General features: G+C 43.7%; 1 protein-coding gene across 4 annotated transcripts in view; it reads left to right on the forward strand.

Moving 5' to 3' along the window:
• ASAP2 (ArfGAP with SH3 domain, ankyrin repeat and PH domain 2) overlaps nucleotides 1-17,529 on the forward strand; it is a 193,443-nt gene that overhangs the window by 107,106 nt on the left and 68,808 nt on the right. For all 4 annotated transcript variants that reach the window (XM_074393758.1, XM_074393769.1, XM_003927225.4 and 1 more), the window contains exons 4-7: nucleotides 2,052-2,126; nucleotides 3,770-3,819; nucleotides 6,692-6,821; nucleotides 10,227-10,312. In XM_074393758.1, the coding sequence (XP_074249859.1) occupies nucleotides 2,052-2,126; nucleotides 3,770-3,819; nucleotides 6,692-6,821; nucleotides 10,227-10,312 (341 nt within the window). The remainder of the gene's footprint in view (nucleotides 1-2,051; nucleotides 2,127-3,769; nucleotides 3,820-6,691; nucleotides 6,822-10,226; nucleotides 10,313-17,529) is intronic.

Raw genomic sequence — 17,529 nt, forward strand, 5'->3', positions numbered from 1 at the left:
GATAAAAGTTCCCTTAAAAAGTTATTTCTGAAATGACAGTCATTAATTTATCATTTATTTGGCAGACATTATTACACACCTTACCAGTGTTTTCCAAGTCAATTTCTGTTTCTAATGGGAAAATTTAGGCCAGGTGCGATGGCTCATGCCTGTAATCTCAGCCCTTTGGGAGGCCGAGGTGGGCAGATTGCTTAAGTCCAGGAGTTCAAGACTAGCCTGAGCAATATAGTGAAACCCTGTCTACAAAAAATACAAAAAAAATTAGGCGAGCATGGTGGCCAGTGCCAATAGTCCCATCTACTCAGGAGGCTAAGGTGGGAGGATCGCCTGAGCTCAGGACGTTGAGGCTGAAGTGAGCCACTGCCCTCCAACCTGGGTAACACGGTGAGACCCTGTCCCAAAAAAAAGGAAAAGTACGCTGAATAGTGTATAGAAATCGGATCCAATATTGCCTTAAAAATGGTGCCGTTTTATCTTCCTATTTAAGGTAATTATACTAAAAATAGCACTTTCCTTTGCTCGATGGTACAAATGAACACATAAGTTCCTCAAGTCCTTCCTCTTGTTCTTCTTGTTTTCTGGGCCTGTAATCCAGGAGCGCAGAGTGTCACAGAAGCCACAGGGGACCAGCAGTGGGACTGGCCGTTGGGTTGATTCAGGGAAGTCGTCCAAACCCAGGAAGTGTGAAAGTGGGTTTCGAACTTATTTTCCACTTGAGGGAGGGAATCTTTTCAGGCTCCGGACTCTGAAGGCTGTTCCTGACTGAAGCTTCACAGCTTGAGTTCACTCGCATTTGAACTGCTGTCACAGAGACTTGCTTGCTCTGCGTGTGCCTGTTGGTTCGGAGGCTTTCCCATGTGGACAATATGTGTTCCCACTCTCTTGCCTTCTTGGTTCTGGGAGAAGAAGGGGGCACCAAGGTTCTTGGCCTTCCTGTTCCCATTTATCTCCTTTCCCTAGCAACAGCCCCTAACACACACCCTCACTCCCACACTTTGAATCACCCACACCGCTCCCCCACAATCACACACTCAACAATCATGCCATCTCCCTTACACAGTCACACCGTCACATACAGTCACACCCAGTCACTCATATCCACACTCACACTCACACCCTACGCAATCACACTCATATCCACACTCACACCCTCGTTCACACCCCCACACACATTCACATCCACACTGATAGTCACTCATATCCTCATTCACAGTCACACACACACACCCATACACAATCACTCATTCACACAATCACACCCTTACACACCCATAGCACAATCACTCACATTCACACAGTCACATCCACACTCACCCCAACTCACATCCACACACACACTCAAACTCTCAAACACACACAGTTGCTCACATGCTCCTTCACACACCTACACACCCACATTCATACACACCCTCACTCATGCATTCACTCTTATACTCAAGCACACAGTCATACAAGCACACCTTACACACCCTCAGTCATACACACTCGTACACACTCATTGACACACACCCTCCCTCCCCAACACACACACATTTATTTTCTCATTCACACCCAGCATTCACTCATGTGCCTTTGCAGCAGACAGAAGACTCTGCCTTTGTTTCCCCTGCTCAGAGCTTGCCGTGGGGCCTGGGGCCCAGAGCATCAACCCCAGCACAGCCCAGCTTATGGGTGGAGCTGTGACTGAGAGTTGGAAGTGAGGGTGTCCTTTTTTATTCCAGGCTTTTGATGTAATTCTGTCATTGACTGTTTTGATACATTTTTTCTTTACTGTAATGATTATCTTTTTACAAACTTAATAGCATAACAATGTAAGATTGCTACTGTGAAAAATATACAGACCTAGACTTTTCATTAGTTCTGTGTTCATTTGTAAGATTAAATTATTACAAAGAAAGTATGAAAGTATGAATGGATGAGGCACAGTACGTGTACCGGCTGGGTTTTAGGTGGAGGTAAATCATGATGAAATGTTCTAACATCCTTGCTGTCCTTACTTTAGATTCACAAGGAAGCTGAATAAGAATCTCCTTTTTGTTTTTGTTTTTTAGATTCAGAATATGAACAACATAATCTCCTTCCCTTTGGACAGTTTGCTGAAGGGGGACCTGAAAGGAGTGAAAGGGGTATGACATTGCCACTGTGACACCGGGGGCAGCTTTTAGACCATGTCGAGTCACAGTGACTTGGCCTGCGTGGGGGCAGCGGCCACGTCAGTGCATTCTCACTGGGACGACAGGATGGCTTTTTTATTTCTGCTTCCTCTGATTTGCCATCTTGGGATCACCTTTCAGCCAGAACAGTGGTGACTTTTGGCTTTTCTGGCCATCCTGTTGGTGTAGCAGACTTGGTGTGAGGGGAGGAGACTGGGAAGGGAAAGAAACTGCTCTTTTGGAAATGGTGAAGAGTTTCAGTCTCTTCAAGGATCAGGAAAACCTGCGGGAGAAGTCAGGCTTTCTAGCTGGCATGTTGTCCATTTACCACTGGGAAAGGGTCCTAGCACTGGTTCTAGCATTTTCCTGCTGGGAAGGTCGCACTCATCAGGCATGAGCCTACTTCATTTCTCTGTCCTTCAGAGGATGTTGGCTGTTTAAGATATGCCTACCCAGTGTAAGCATGCAAGCTGGGAGCTGTTTTAGGGGCAGTGGACAGGGCTAGAGGGGCCCTTGCTTATGAGCACGAAGGCTGGGAGCTGTTTCAGGGGGCAGCAGATAGGGCTAGAGGGGCACTTGCTGGGCAGCCCACTGCTCGTGCACATTGCCGGCCCTGACAGATGTGTCCCATGAAAGGGACATGATTGTGGCTGCCTTCTCAGGAGACTCAAATTCTTTGGATTTGCACACAATTCCCGGGTCCCATCAGGGAGTCTAACCCATCTCTGGGACCTCTACAGAGGCTTCTCAGGGTCTCCACAGAGTGTGCCCAGAGAGAGCTGTTCAGACACATTCTCCATCGAGCCTTCAGGGGCTTGGAGAACAGGTCAGTGGAGTTAGCCCAACTCACGGGTGGGAAGGCACCCCAGGCAGAGGCAAGATGAGGGCACGCACAGGGAGCAGGGCTCAGCACTACATGCCAGGCTGCCAGGGCACGGGAGGAACCAGTTCGTGCAGGGACTTGTATGCCAGATTGTGGCACTTGGGCCTTACCTAAGGCCATTGAAAAACCAACAAGTAGTAAACAGCAACAACAACAAAAAGATTTCTATCTCCCTGAAGAACCCTTTTGAAGAGAGTATAAATAGGTAGGGACCATTCGATAGAATTTCCAGTGGCTCAGTAGTTTTTTGATGCAGGCTTTACCAGAGTGTATGAAGTCCTGAATTGCAGATGGGAGACCAATAGGAGACCCCAGGAGGATGTGTGGGACCTTTCTATTTCTGTCGTCAGGTTTAAAACAGGGTTAGATGTGTTGAGATTCATCTATCAATTAGAGTTCCGTTGTCTTTCAGGGTTTACTTTCAGATTAAGCCCAGGGCAGGGAGTAGGGCACAGATGATACAGGTGGCCTGGGAGTGTCATAAGTGGATGGCAGCACCTTTTGTGTGCATTTAGTATATTCCATAATATTTTTAAAAAAGAGAAAGAAGAGCAGTGCCACCACTAGTCTACTTAAAAGCATGTACTCTAGGTTTTATATTTTTCATGGGATTACATACGTCATTTACTGCAGAAATTAATGCTCCTTTCAGGGCCAGTACAGGGATAAGTAAGTTTATCTTGCATGGAAGTGAACGATTAGTCTTGCCTAAGTTATTCCTCTTTGTTTGCAGGATCTGAAAAAACCTTTTGATAAAGCTTGGAAGGACTATGAAACAAAAATGTGAGTGTTCTCATTTTTTAAATTACATATAGGTAATTTGAGATTTCAAATTTAAACCAAGCTTTTATTGCTTAAAGGGATTGTCTAACTAAACCTTAATCCAGAAAATAATTTTTATCAATCCTGTTGCTGTGGTTTGTTTTGATGACAGATGTGTTTGGTGGCACTGTCTTCTTTTAATCTGTCTTCCCCTGTTCCTTTTTCTATGATGTCATAGTGGTTATAGGATGTTTTTTTCAGGAAAGTTCATTGAGGGAAGTTGAGACCAATTTCTCTCAGGAGGTATTTCTTTCTGTTATTGTTTTTAAACACTTTGTCCATTTCTTTACCATTTTTGATAACAAGGCAGTTTTCAAACTTCACCTTCCTGGTGATTTGTGAAAACTACTTAGCTTTGTATCTGTGTTTCTCTGAAATACCAGTTCTCTTGGTTTTAGAAAGAGGGTTCAGTACCCATCTCCTTCAGCTTCATCTGCCAAAAAAGAACCTGAAGAATGGGGAGTTGATTCTTGGATGTGAACTATGGTTTCTACAAGAAACAGAACTGGTTGCCTGACCTGAAGTCAACCAATAGACCAGACTCTGTTAGTTGACTTCAGGCAGTTGTAACTTTCCCAATCACAGTTTCTCATCCCCAGAATAGAGAGAGTCAAGCTACAGGGAATTGATTAAGCAAGTAATTATGGGGGAAATAATGGCTTTCATTATTTTAAATACTGGAAAGATATGAAATACGGTGATGTTTACTTTGTAATCTCTGTGCCTTGGGTAATGTTGAGTTTTCTGATTGGAAATAGAAACTTTCATATGAAGCTGTCTGGTAAAGTAAAAGGTATTGAGGAAGTCATTTTGAATCTAAGTACAAGTATTTCATTAAGTTGTTTGGCTTAAAAAACAACAACAACAGCAAAGCTAGCCCTGGATATCTTTTTAGTGGTGAAGAATCACAAAACCCAAACCAGTGAGCACCACACCTTTGATACTTCTTCTGTCCATAGCAATCTTACATTTCTATACCTGAGGTTCTTACATTTCCATACCTGAGTTCTGGAGTTTCATTGATGGTGTACATTCATTCCGAAGCACAGGCAGAGTGTCGACTAGAGAACCCTGCAGGTCCGTTCAGCCCAGGGAGGTCCCCAACCCGAGATCCCTGGTCCATCAGCATTCTTTATCCATGTGCCAGTTGGGTGAAATAAAAGGGACCAGCAGATTCCTGCTTTGCAGAGGGAAAACCAAGAGTCAGTGGTTTCTGCTGGTCAGCCAGTAAGAGTAGTTGAGCCAGGCCAGGAAGCAGGTTTCCAACTTCACTCAGCTGCACTTGCTGCCCCTCTCCGTGGCTGATAGGAAATGGTCCTGTGCATGACTAGACCAAGGGCAGAAAGGGCTTTCTGAAGAAGCGTACCTGAGAGAGTCATCTGGTTCTGGAAAGAAGAGGTTTGAAAGGAGGATGATACCAAATTCTGTAAAACCGAGACACACATGGGTAGGATGGGGACAGAATTCCTCACAAAACCCTAGAATTTAGGAGGAGGGATCAGCACCCTTTAAACTTGAAGTAATTGTAGGATAAATAAAGGAAGTAATTCTTTACTATTAATGTGGGAGAATCATTTATCTCAAGAGGTTTTGTGGTATGTAACAATAATAATAGGTTTTAGATATCTTTAAAATTCCTGGGCAGTGGTCCCATACCTGATTATTAAGAGAAATGACCAGTGTCTGGGCTGTGTCTTGCCTGCGAAGAGGTGTCAGGGACACCTTGGGGTTGTATAATTCTAGTCCCAGGGCCCCTCCAATTACACTCCCTCCCAGATGCTTAAACTCATTAAACAACATCATCCCTCCCAGAGGGTCTCCTGTGTGTTTACTTTTCACTCATGTTCCTTCACGTCATTGAGAACCTACTGTGTGTCCTGTGTGCACTGTGCAGGACACACAGAGAAATACATTTCTTGCCTCTTCTGAAACACTCTAGTCCTCCTCGCCCTAGTGATGGGGAGCCCTCTGGAACCCCAGGGAGGTCTCTGGAACCCTGAGTAGCCCATTTCATCATTGAACACCTTTGAAAGAACATGCTCTCTTGAGTCTTGTAGTATCTACTTTGAGGCTCTACAGAAAGCTCTTCCTCCCTTGTCTTCATGGCAGCTCTGTCTGTTTTTTGAGTGCTTTCTATTGGTTTTTGTCTAGTCTCCTTTTCTCCAGAATAACCATTCACGCTATTTCAAGCCCACCTTAGCAGACATGATTTTGTGGCTCCTTTTTACCCTGGTGGCTCTTCTTTGGATGTGCAGGTCGGTTAGTTTTTACCCTGAACTGCACACTGGACATTTAGGAATACAGGTCTGGCATGAAATGAAGGTGGAAAGGATAATTAAGCCGACAGCATAGAAAGGTGGTTGGTTATCTTCTACAGTGATGAGTGGTGCTATAGGTCAAGGCGGAGAACTGGTGTGGCTTCACTGAGTGAGAAAGTGACAACAGAGACTAGAGAGGAAAGTCCAGGAAGAGAAATGGTGGGGAGTGAAGAGTCAGGCAGTGCCCTTGGGCTACTAGATGGCAGGCAGGCTGGCTCTGAATGCTGACCCTGAAGAAACCCTCCAAGCCCTATGCAGACCTTCCACCTCCTCTGTCCCATACCTGACTTAAAGCAGGTGCTTAGGAAGTACTTCTTGAGTAAGTCGTGGGAAGCCCCAGCTTGACATCTTCATGAGGACATCCATTTTCCTTTTGAGGGAGTTGAGAGGCTGCCTGTGCTGAAATGTGTGGTGAGCATTGGTCTGAACAGGCTGGGTACTGGGGTGGCTTCAAGGCTGTCCCTTTGATTTCTGTGCCAGAAGGCATCTTGATTTATCTTTGCTTTCACACCTAGAACCAAGATAGAGAAAGAGAAAAAGGAACACGCCAAGCTCCATGGGATGATTCGGACTGAAATAAGCGGGGCGGAAATTGCCGAAGAGATGGAAAAGGAGAGGCGCTTCTTCCAGCTACAGATGTGTGAGGTGAGGCACTGGCAAAGGCGGGTCCTGCAGCCCAGGCTGTGCGGGCTCTGCCTTCACCTGCGGGAGCGTCTCACTGATATCAGTGGCTTCAGCAAAAACGCCACATGCATTCTTGGACTCCTTTTGCACCTGTGTTGACATTTCTTTTACTAGGGAAGTCTTAGCCTCCTTTGGATGTACTCGTAAATTCATCCGCTCATGAGGGCGAAACCCTCATGACCCAGTCACCTCCCAAAGGTTCTACCTCTCAACACTGCTACATTGCGGGGACACATTCAAAACTTATCACCACTTCAGCTCTTTTGGTTACATTTTCACCCTTTTACATTCAACCTGTGTACATCTTTGAATCTGAAATGTGTCTCGTAGATTTTATATATATAGCTGGATCATGTTTTTCTTATCAGTTTGACAATCTCTGCCTTTCGATTGGATTGTTTAATACATTAACACTGAATGTTACTATTGATACAATTGGATTTACTTGTGTTCTTTTACTTTTTTTTAATATCTCATATCTTTTGCTCCTTTATCCTTTACTGTTTTGTTTTTCATCAAGCAAATGTTAGAAGATATTCACTTGATGAAAATCAAGTAAGTATTTTAAAATACTCACATGATGAAACTAATTCTCGAGATTAAAGCCTTTAACTAAAAGGTTTCCTGTAGACAGGAGGATGGATGTTTTTATACACATTTTTTTTGTAAACACATATCATGTATAATATAGTAGGTTGCATTCTCAAAAGAAAAATACATCTCATGTCTAATCCCACCTTCCTGGCCTGCCTCATACAGTGGCAGAGAAATCAGGGAGATAGCATGAGACAGGGACTAGGAAACTGCTGTGTGTTATACAAGCACAAAGTGTTTGTCTGTCTGTCTGTCTGTCTGTCTGTCTCTCTCTCTCTCTCTCTCTCTCCTTTCTTTCATTCTGCTCCTTCTGTAAGGGTTTTGTGTCTTGTTAAGAACTGTAGTAGAGTTTTACAAATAATCAGGGTGAAATTAAGTAGTAGTGTTTTATAAAGAATGAATTTGGAAAGGGGTATTTGTATGTGTTCAGCTCTTTTTGGTTAGTAAGGTTGAAATCTATTTGCCTAAACACTTTAAGACTACTTAAAATGCTTACTGAATTTTGAAATTCAAGTAGCATGTTAAGGTCATAGCTATGACTTGAGGAGTTAACTGGGTCTCCACTTGGCTCTGTCATTGCTTCCCATAGTATGCACCTTGCACTGGTTATTCCTCTTCTGTGTCCAGGTGAATTGATCCTGTGAACTGATTAAATCATTTATTTTAATGGAAATACACTGCGTAGATGATACCTTTAAGTCATAGACTTGAGCCATCTTTTGAGCAATCCTCAGGTAGTGCTGGGTCCCTGGCTCTGCAGAGCTGGCACTTGGAGGGGTCAGGCACTGATGTTTCACATGTGAGTGAGAGAGGTGCTGTATGCATGCATAAAGGCAGAGGTGGGCTTATCTAACAGTGAACTCACAGTTTACACAGGAGAAGACAATCTGATGAAGAACGTAGACGTTAGCCAGATAGTCATGGGCTGTGAAGGCCTTGCCATAGATGAGAAAGAGCATTTGAAAAGAGTTCCATGAGAATCCAATTCTGAAGTAAATTAGATGGCCTCCATTAAAATCATGTTAAAAAGCCAAGCATGGTGGCTCATACTTAAAATCCCAGCGCTTTGGGAGGCTGAGGTAGGAGGATTGATTGCTTGAGTCCAGGAGTTTAAGACCAGCCTGGGCAACATGGTGAGACCCTGTCTCTACCAAAAAACAAGCAAACAAAAACCAGCAAAACCCAAAAAACAAAAACAAATGACTTTAAAATTATTCAACTGTTTCCTCAAACCGAAGTTCTCAAGCTTTTAAGTGCTTCCTGTTGTTTGGGTGTTTACAATCTTAGTTGCCCAGGCTCTAATCTAGAAGAGTAGCTTTCTGGCTTTTATTTTAAAGCTGTGGAGCCTTTTCTTCAAAATTAATAAAGAAATTCAGTATGTCAAATAGCTAACACAGACCCTCTGTGCGTGGAGGAGGTATGAGAGATCCTCTGTTACTGATTGTAAAAATAGTATATACTTTTTAAGAAAATTGGTTAATATAAGAAATATAAGGAATTTAAAAATGCCCCCTAATTTTTTTTTACTTACCCAAAGATGAGCACTTTGACATTTAACTAAACATCTTTTATATGTCCCTATGTACACATTAAAAAAAATATATATAAGTAGGTCTTTCTCTCCTGATGCTTTATAACCTGATTATTTTCACACTGTAGTATGTTGAAGTCCATGTCAGAAATTGTAGGTTTTATTGGCTTAGTGGCTGCACAGTATTTTCTGTATGGATGCACCATATGTTAATTTCCACTCATTAAATTTGGGCTGTTGCCATTGTTTACTTTTATAATCAAGTTAGCAGTGTATCTTCTTTTCTGTTCATCTTTGTAAACTTTTATGATTATCTTCTTAGAATAAATTCCTGGGAGTAGAATTTCTAGGTCAAAATGTACATATGTTTAAAAATTTGATACATTGCCAAATATTTAATAAATATCAAAAAGAGGGAAAGGAGGACCTATAGGTAGTTGCTATAGGCAGAAGGACAAAGTGTAGCTTACAGTTTCACAACAGCTTTCCACCTCCTTCTTGGGCTGCAGAGAGACCTCAGTGAGCATCTGAATTGGGTACCCCTACCCCACCCCCGCCCATCCTTTACAGCTGAGAGCCTGTGCACAAAGCAGCAGCTTTTCCAGGGGGCATTCCATCTCAGAGATCATCTCCTGATAGCGGAGGGTTTGGGGACTCATGAAGTCCTTCTATTTCCTGACACTGGTATTATAGCTCCCTGAGGCTTTCCGATATCTTTGTGGTCACTAATGAATTCTCTAAGTTAAAAATGGCTTTAATTCATTTCAATTAAACTTTGTGTTTTCCTAACAATCACATTATTTTAAGTGTAAAAGAAATGTCTCAGGACCAAAGACATGATGCCAAGCGTCTCAGCTACAAAACATTAGCAGTTAGTGTTCTTAAAGAAAGGGACCTTGCGCAGAAACATGTTCCAGGTGGCTAGAAATCCCATTTACTTGAACTATCCACATTCTTCTATGCAACTAGAGTGAAGATTTCTCCTAGCAGGCTAAGATAGACTGCCTTATTACTAGGAGTTTTTGGCACTTAAAAATTTAATTATCTGATCATCAGATAATTCATATGGCTCCAAACTAAAAGAAACAGTTACGGAATCCAGGAGGTACTAAGCGTCGATCATGAGCTCTACCCGTTGCAAAAGATGTCAAAGAAGTAGAAGACATCATCTCAGACCTCAGAAGCTCCTTTTAAACTCATTCTGCTTATTTCTGTGACATTTCCTTTTCATTTTTCAACAGTATCTGCTGAAGGTCAATGAAATCAAGATTAAAAAGGGAGTGGATTTACTTCAGAATCTGATCAAATATTTTCATGCTCAATGCAAGTAAGTTCTTCGTTACGTTATCTTAAATGTTTCTTTATGTTCGGCAACTTCTGGTAGATCTATAGGTAGGTAGTTCATAGGGAATAAACACTCACGTAGATGTCTGTAGTAAAGAGAATGAGGTGCTGACACACGTGGCAACACTGGGGAACCTTGAGAACGTGTTTAGTGAAGGAAGCCAGACCCCAGAGGCCAGGTACTGTGTGATGCCATGTCTTTGGAAGGTCAGGAATAGGTGCGTGCACAGAGACAGAAAGCAGGTAAGTGATCACCACGGCTTGGAGGAAAAAGGAAACAGGAAATGACTGCTAATGAGTATAGGGTTTCTTTGCGGGATGTTGAAAATATTCTGGAAGTGAGTGCTCATGATTGCGCACCTTTGCGAATTTACTAAAAGTCACTTTAAAAAGATGACTTTTACGGTTTCGGGATTATATCTTAATTAAAAATAAACGTATATATACAATATAGAAAATCAACAGTAATTGCCGAGTATATTTATTTTCGGTTCTTTTTATACAGGGCAAACTAATTTGACCTATTCCACAACTCTCATGTTTGCTAAAAGAGAAATTACATGATGTTAATGCAGTATATTAAATTAAGAAAACACTTTCATATATTACTGATCCTATAGAGCCAGTGACTGTGATGAGCAAAGGAAGATGTTAGCAGAGGAGAAGGAGAGAATTCCACGTGCAGGGGCTGCTCAGATACTTAGCTTTGCCGTGTATGGCAGCACTTCACAGTCTGACCCACATCTCTTACCTGGCTTCTGCGCCCTGACCGCTAGTCACTGATACAGACAGCCTCTGGTTCCTTCACTCACTTACCCAACACACTTTTATTGAGCACATGCTATGTGTCAGGTGCTGGACCAAAGGCCAGAGACACAGTGATGTGCAGTGTTGGCATAGTTCCTGCTCCATGAATCAAGTAGGGAAGTTGGAGCGAAAGAAACAAATTTCTAATTGGATGTTTACAAGAATGTTTTCAAGTATAGGAATCTAAGAAAGAATATAATAGAAGGGCCTGATTTGGATAAAGATTTAGGGTAAGGTTCTTTGTTTTTCGTTTTTCTATTTTGTTCCCTGTTACAGTCTCCAACAACCAGCACAGAGTACCCGGAACACAGTAGGTACTCGGCTGTTTCTTGAATGAACTGCAGGCCTTTTTGAGTAGACATGAATCTGAGATCTAAAGTATGAGTAGGAGCCCGCAGATAAGGAGTAGGGGAAGAATGTTCCAAGCAGGGTCTACGTCTTAAGGCAGGCAAAAAGGCCAAGGTGATGTAAGCTCGGTGAAAAGGAGAAACTGCATAGAAAAGCCTTAGAGATATGGACGGCCCCAGACGTCTTTCAGAAGGTTTTGTATTTGATCCCAAATGTTCTGGGAAGCTCTTGAAGAGAGTGAAGCGGAGGATCATTTGTATGCACTCCTGTGATGTGCCAGGCACTGTTACGGGTTCTGGTGATGTAGTAAGGCGGAAACAAAGTTCTTTCCCTCACCACCCTGGGGCCTCATAGGGGAGGCACGTAGGAAACATACGAGCCAATATTTAACTGAGTTTATGAAAAGGCAAAACAGTGATGAGGAGAGAGACAGTGGTGTTGGTTAGAAGCGGCTTCTGGAAGCTTCTCAGCTGTAACAAGTTTACTCTGCATATTGTGGAGAAGGAACCAGATGGGAGAGGGGTGGATGTGGCCGATTGCTTGGGTACACAGCTCCTGTCCCTGTGCAGCCCAGAGATGATGATGGCCCAGCTGGCATCATGACAGCAGGACTGGAAGGTGTGGACTGACAAGAAATCTTTTCCTTGTAGAATTGCCACTCCTGTCTGCTTACCTTCCCAGAGCAGGCTGTGTCGCTGGTGGCCTACCTTTTTTTTTTTTTTTGAGACGGAGTTTCGCTCTTGTTACCCAGGCTGGAGTGCAATGGCGCGATCTCAGCTCACCGCAACCTCCGCCTCGTGGGTTCAGGCAATTCTCCTGCCTCAGCCTCCTGAGTAGCTGGGATTACAGGCATGTGCCACCATGCCCAGCTACTTTTTTGTATTTTTAGTAGAGACGGGGTTTCACCTTATTGACCAGGATGGTCTCGATCTCTTGACCTCGTGATCCACCCGCCTTGGCCTCCCAAAGTGCTGGGATTACAGGCTTGAGCCAGCCGGTGGCCTACCTTTGTACACAATTATTTCTTTTCCTAGAAGGCCTCTTTCCTCTATGCCCTCCCTGTCTTCTGTTCCTCTTGGAACTCAGATCATGGATCATTCCTGCTTTGCAGTGCTTCTTCCTTTTGGAATTCCTTTTCTTCCTCCTGTGTCACTGCCACACCGTCTGCTTGTCTCCATGATGACATCTTGTGTCTCTGTGCCACTGAACTATATGCTCTTAAGGAAGGGGTCATGTCATTGTTTTATATCTGCGGTGTGTGGCACATTTACCTGGCACATACTTGCAGCAATGAATTGCACTGTGGAATTGAACTGAGCTCTGCTTTGGAATTCTTATTACAGCTTTGATGATGCTGCATTTCTAAAGCACTTGAGGTCAGACAGCAAAGGAGGATGTGCTGAGTGGTTCATCCAAAGTTAAAAGATAGCTCCAGCCATTAAAAAAAAAAAAAAAGTGAAATCATGTCTTTTGCAGCAACAGAGTTAGAACTGGAGGTGATTGTCTTAAGTGAATCATGCCAGCCACAGAAAGACAAATATCACATGTTGTCACTCCTAAGTGGGTGCTAAAAAAGGCATACCCATGGATACAGACTGAAGTGACAACAGATTCTCAGGAGGGCGAGGGAAGAGGGGAGGCTGAGAAATTATTAATACTTAATAGGTACAAGTATGTTATTCTGGTGATGGATACCCCAAAAGCCCTAATTTGACCACCAGGCCTGTAATAAAACTGCACTTGTACCCCATGAATTTTTATTTAAAAATTTTAAAATAGAGCTCCAAGCTTAGAAAAACATCCTTAGAGGGTGGAAAAGACCTTGAAATTGTTTAATTTTCAAGATGAGTTATTTTATGGAGACTCAAAATTCTAACTTTGTGATGAGCATGCAGATTACTTCAGTTCTCATGTCAGGCAGTTTAGGAAGTGGGTCGCTTCCTTGCTGATATTTTATTTTTAAGAAGAAGTTATTCTGGGATTTCCTTCCCTCCCCCACCCCCGCCCCTCTTTATTTGCCCAAACCAATCAGTTGGGTAGCAACAGACCACTTGTGGAAAAGTGAAGTAGATGGCCTTTTATGGACATGAGCTCAGTAACCTTTAAAAATACGAATCTTCCATTACTTCGTTTTTGGATATGAGAGAGAATGTGTAGGCTGCCTGCTCTTCAAATCAGTCAAGCAGCTTTGACTTTCTTGATTCACATTCCGGGAGATACAGCGTAGAACCCAAGCCACTCAGCTGCAGGGTGAGAGGAGCTCGCAGCCGTGTGTGTTTCCACGCGTGGGAGCGCCTCATTCTCCCATCACACATGCCCAGTCCGTTTCTCGCCCCCAAAGCTGTGCCTGGTGGGTACCATTCCCTGCCGGGCAGACGCCAGCCTCTGCACACTGCTGTGCTCCCCCAGGGAGAAGAAGCCACTGTGTAAACGAGATTCCAGGGCTCAGGTTTGGCTGTTGACCCATGGAACTATTTAGATATGCATTATTTTGCTTTTTCTTCATTTTTCTTTTCACTTTAAGTGTTCTTAAAGAATACTTCATGTTCTTTGATTTTTATTTCATTTAAGGAAGGAAGTTTCATCTCAAGATATTCCTGGAATATCTTGAAAATTTGTCTTATTTGCCTTTGCTGCTGATCATTGAAGATCCTGTACTTGAGTGGAATCCAAAAGTAGGACATTATAACATCATAAAACAAAGACAGCCATGGTTTGGCTGGGTGTGGTGGCTCATGCCTGTAATCCCACCACTTTGGGAGGCAGAGGCAGGCGGATACCTGAGGTCAGGAGTTCAAGACCAGTCTGACCAATATGGTGAAACCTGGTCTCTACTAAAAATGCAAAAATTAGCTGGATGTGGTGGTGCATGCCCGTAGTCCCAGCTACACTGGGAGACTGAGACTGGAGAATTGCTTGAACCCAGGAGGTGGAGGTTGTAGTGAGCCCAGATCGTGCCACTGCACACAAGACTGTGTCTCCAAAGTAAAAAATAATTTAAAAAAAATAAATCCATGTTTTGGAAGGTGGTGATGAGTGTTGCATTGTCTTGTTCTTTGAGCCAATACCTGCTGGAAACCACTGTGACCAGTGTTGCTCAGTGAAGTTGGGGTGCGTGGCTGAGACGAGGCTCAGCCCCAGATGCTGCAGAAGCTCGTAGAGGAGGGAGAGGCAAGTGTTACAGGCAGACCCCCTTGGCAGACACTGCATTGGGGTATGGTGGCATAAAGACTACAGGAGGGACCCCAGCACGGTGCACGAGCCCAGAGAAGGAAGGGGCTACTCTGCGTGGGTGGGTTTGATGATTGCCTGTAAGTGGGCATATTTTAAAGGCTAGAAATACGCCGTTTCTAGCCTGGTGAGGCAAGTTAGAAAATGTTTAATAGACAACAAAATTTGGTTGGGTAATGTTGATGGTAAAAGTTCTGTGAAGCTTGGAAAAGTGTTAACAGGCTCAACTTAAGAAAATTTGCTGGGACCATGTACTTAGGACTGTCACAGTGACAGCAGCCAGTGGAGAGGGACTAGTACTCCTTTTCCTGAAGCTTCCCCTGATGCCAGGGCTGACTGCACTTTGAAGGGGTGTCTGGGTACCAAGACATGCCTCAAGCAGGGTACAGGAATATTGGTGCTTTGAAGAATCAACCGGAGGAGTTTTTCCAGGTAGGTGAATAGTGAAGATTGGCTGGGCTATTACAAAGATTAAATAAAAATCGAAATCCAAATTCATATTGTTATTCCAAGCACACCAGTCAGTATCATGCTGGAAACAGTGTCGTGACAAGAAACAAGTCTCTGAGCACTTGATTCCACTACAGGGCTCATGCCCACGCTCAGGCTTGTGTGTGCTTTCTCGTGCATGCTCTCTCTCTCTCTCTCTCTCTCTCTCTCTCTCTCTCTCTCTCTCTGTCTCTCTCTGTCTCTCTCTGTGTCTCTCTCACTCTCTCCGTCTCTCTCACATGCTCTATGCCTGTCTCCCCCTCCTCCTCCCTCTCTGTCTCTGTGTCTTTCCATGGGGAGAGTTGCCAGGTCGCAAAGGTTCTTGGAGCTGTACACCTGCTCCCTCTCCCTGGGGTGGTTTTCTGTTTATCACCTGTAATATTTTTTTTACTCCTTATCTTAGATCTTAAAGATCTCATTCCTTCTATTTCACAAGAATATGAAGTGATTAAGAAAATAGTTACTAAAGTAAAACATGTAAATAAAAATATAAGAATCAGATGAGTTCAGAAACATTCTGTATTCAGAAAAAAAAAAAACAACGGTATACAGGAACAAACATTTAAAATAAAGAATTGTGTTTCTATCTAAAGATGAATGAGAACATTCTAGCAGCCTGACCTCTGTGACTCCTAATAAAAGCTGGTCAGGGTTCATGCCCCACAGCCTTTGTCCCTCTCCTTCCTCCTCGGAGTTGCTGCATTAAATGCCACACTGCAGTGTTTCACAGCACCTTCTGTGTGTGACACACTTGGTCTGGGAAATGCCCACAGAGCTACTGCTGAGGTTAAAAGAAGTAAACATCACCTCACATGACACATGTGAAACCCAGATCACTTTTTAGATAGTCTCCTTGGTATCCAATAAACTGGCTAAAGTTGGTGACAGTCCATCCTTCATTAACTCATTTATTCATTCGGTAAATGGCCTGTGCTTGAAATATGCCAAACTTTGTGGGTACTTTGTACCACCTAGAACTTCAGATCTAATGAGTGAATTCTGTTTTAAACAATCACACTAAAAAATAGGTAATTGCTGTTGCAGCAATTGTTTTGAAGCAAAATGCAAAATGCTCTGAGAGAGTATAACAAGGCCTCTTATAGGGGATTGTCTTGTAGGGGATTAAGGAAGGCCTTGCCAACCAGGGGATGTTTAACCTGACACTTGAAGAGTGAATGGGAATCAGCCAGGTGAAGCCATCACACCTTAGGAGAAGCCTTTAGAGAGAAGAAACGGAATGCAGAGGGCCTAGGGCAGGAGAACTTGGTGGCCATGGAGGTGGGGAGAAAAGGCTAATGTGTCTGGAACCAAGCGAATGAAGTGGGTGGAATGGTGTCAGTTGAGGCTGGAGCTGCAGGCCCTGGCTGTATCACATGGGCCCTGGAGGCCTCCTTATAGGTTAGCACTTTTCTCCCTAGTTCCTGGAAATGTCCTTTCTTCATTCCTCTCAAAAGAATTACACACAGCACCCTCCAGAGGCAGCACTGAACGCCAGCCCATGACTGCAGTGGAAAAACTTGACCAGCCTCTGTTGTATTTCCTGACTCACTTGTTATCAGTGACCTCACGGCATTGAGTTCTCAGCCTTAAAAAAAATCCTCTTGATATTTTATCTCAAGTTCTCCATCCATGGTTTCCTACCCCACAGATACAGAGTGGTCACCAAAGCTGCTTGGTTCTTTTCTGCATTCTCTCTCTCTCTTTTCTCTCTCTCTCTCTCTCTCTCTCTCTCTCTCTCTCCCCGTCTCTCTCTCTCTCTCTGTCTCTCTCTCTGTCTCTCTCTCTGTGTGTGTGTGTGTGTGTCTGTCTGTCTCTCTCTCTCTCTCTGTCTCTCTGTCTCTCCGCCTCTCTGTCTGTCTGTCTCTCTCTCTCTCTCTCTCTCTCTCTTTCTTTTTGGAGAAAGTCTTACTCTGTTGCCCAGGCTGGAGTGCAATAGCTCAGTCTTGGCTCACTGTAACCTCTGCCTCCCGAGTTCAAGCAATTCTTGTGCCTCGGCCTCCCTAGTACCTTTTTGTATTTTTGTATATTTTTTTCTTTTTGTATTTTTAGTAGAGATGAGATTTTGCTATGTTGGCCAGGCTGGTCTGGAACTCCTGGTCTCAAGTGATCCTCCCACGTTGGCCTCCGCAGATGCCTCATCCTGAGATCACAGGTGTGAGCCACCACGCCCGGCTTCTGCATTCCTTCTCTTTTCCATGTAGTGGTTGCCTGTTGTGACGCATTCTTCAGTGTCTTCCACGTAGGCCTTTCTGGCCTTCGATGCTTTCATTTGGATGCTCAGAACACTCCAAATCGAAGTCCTTGCTGCCGTTTGTCAGTAGACCT

The sequence above is a fragment of the Saimiri boliviensis genome, chromosome 1 (assembly GCF_048565385.1).
Source record: "Saimiri boliviensis isolate mSaiBol1 chromosome 1, mSaiBol1.pri, whole genome shotgun sequence".
Lineage (NCBI taxonomy): Eukaryota > Metazoa > Chordata > Mammalia > Primates > Cebidae > Saimiri > Saimiri boliviensis.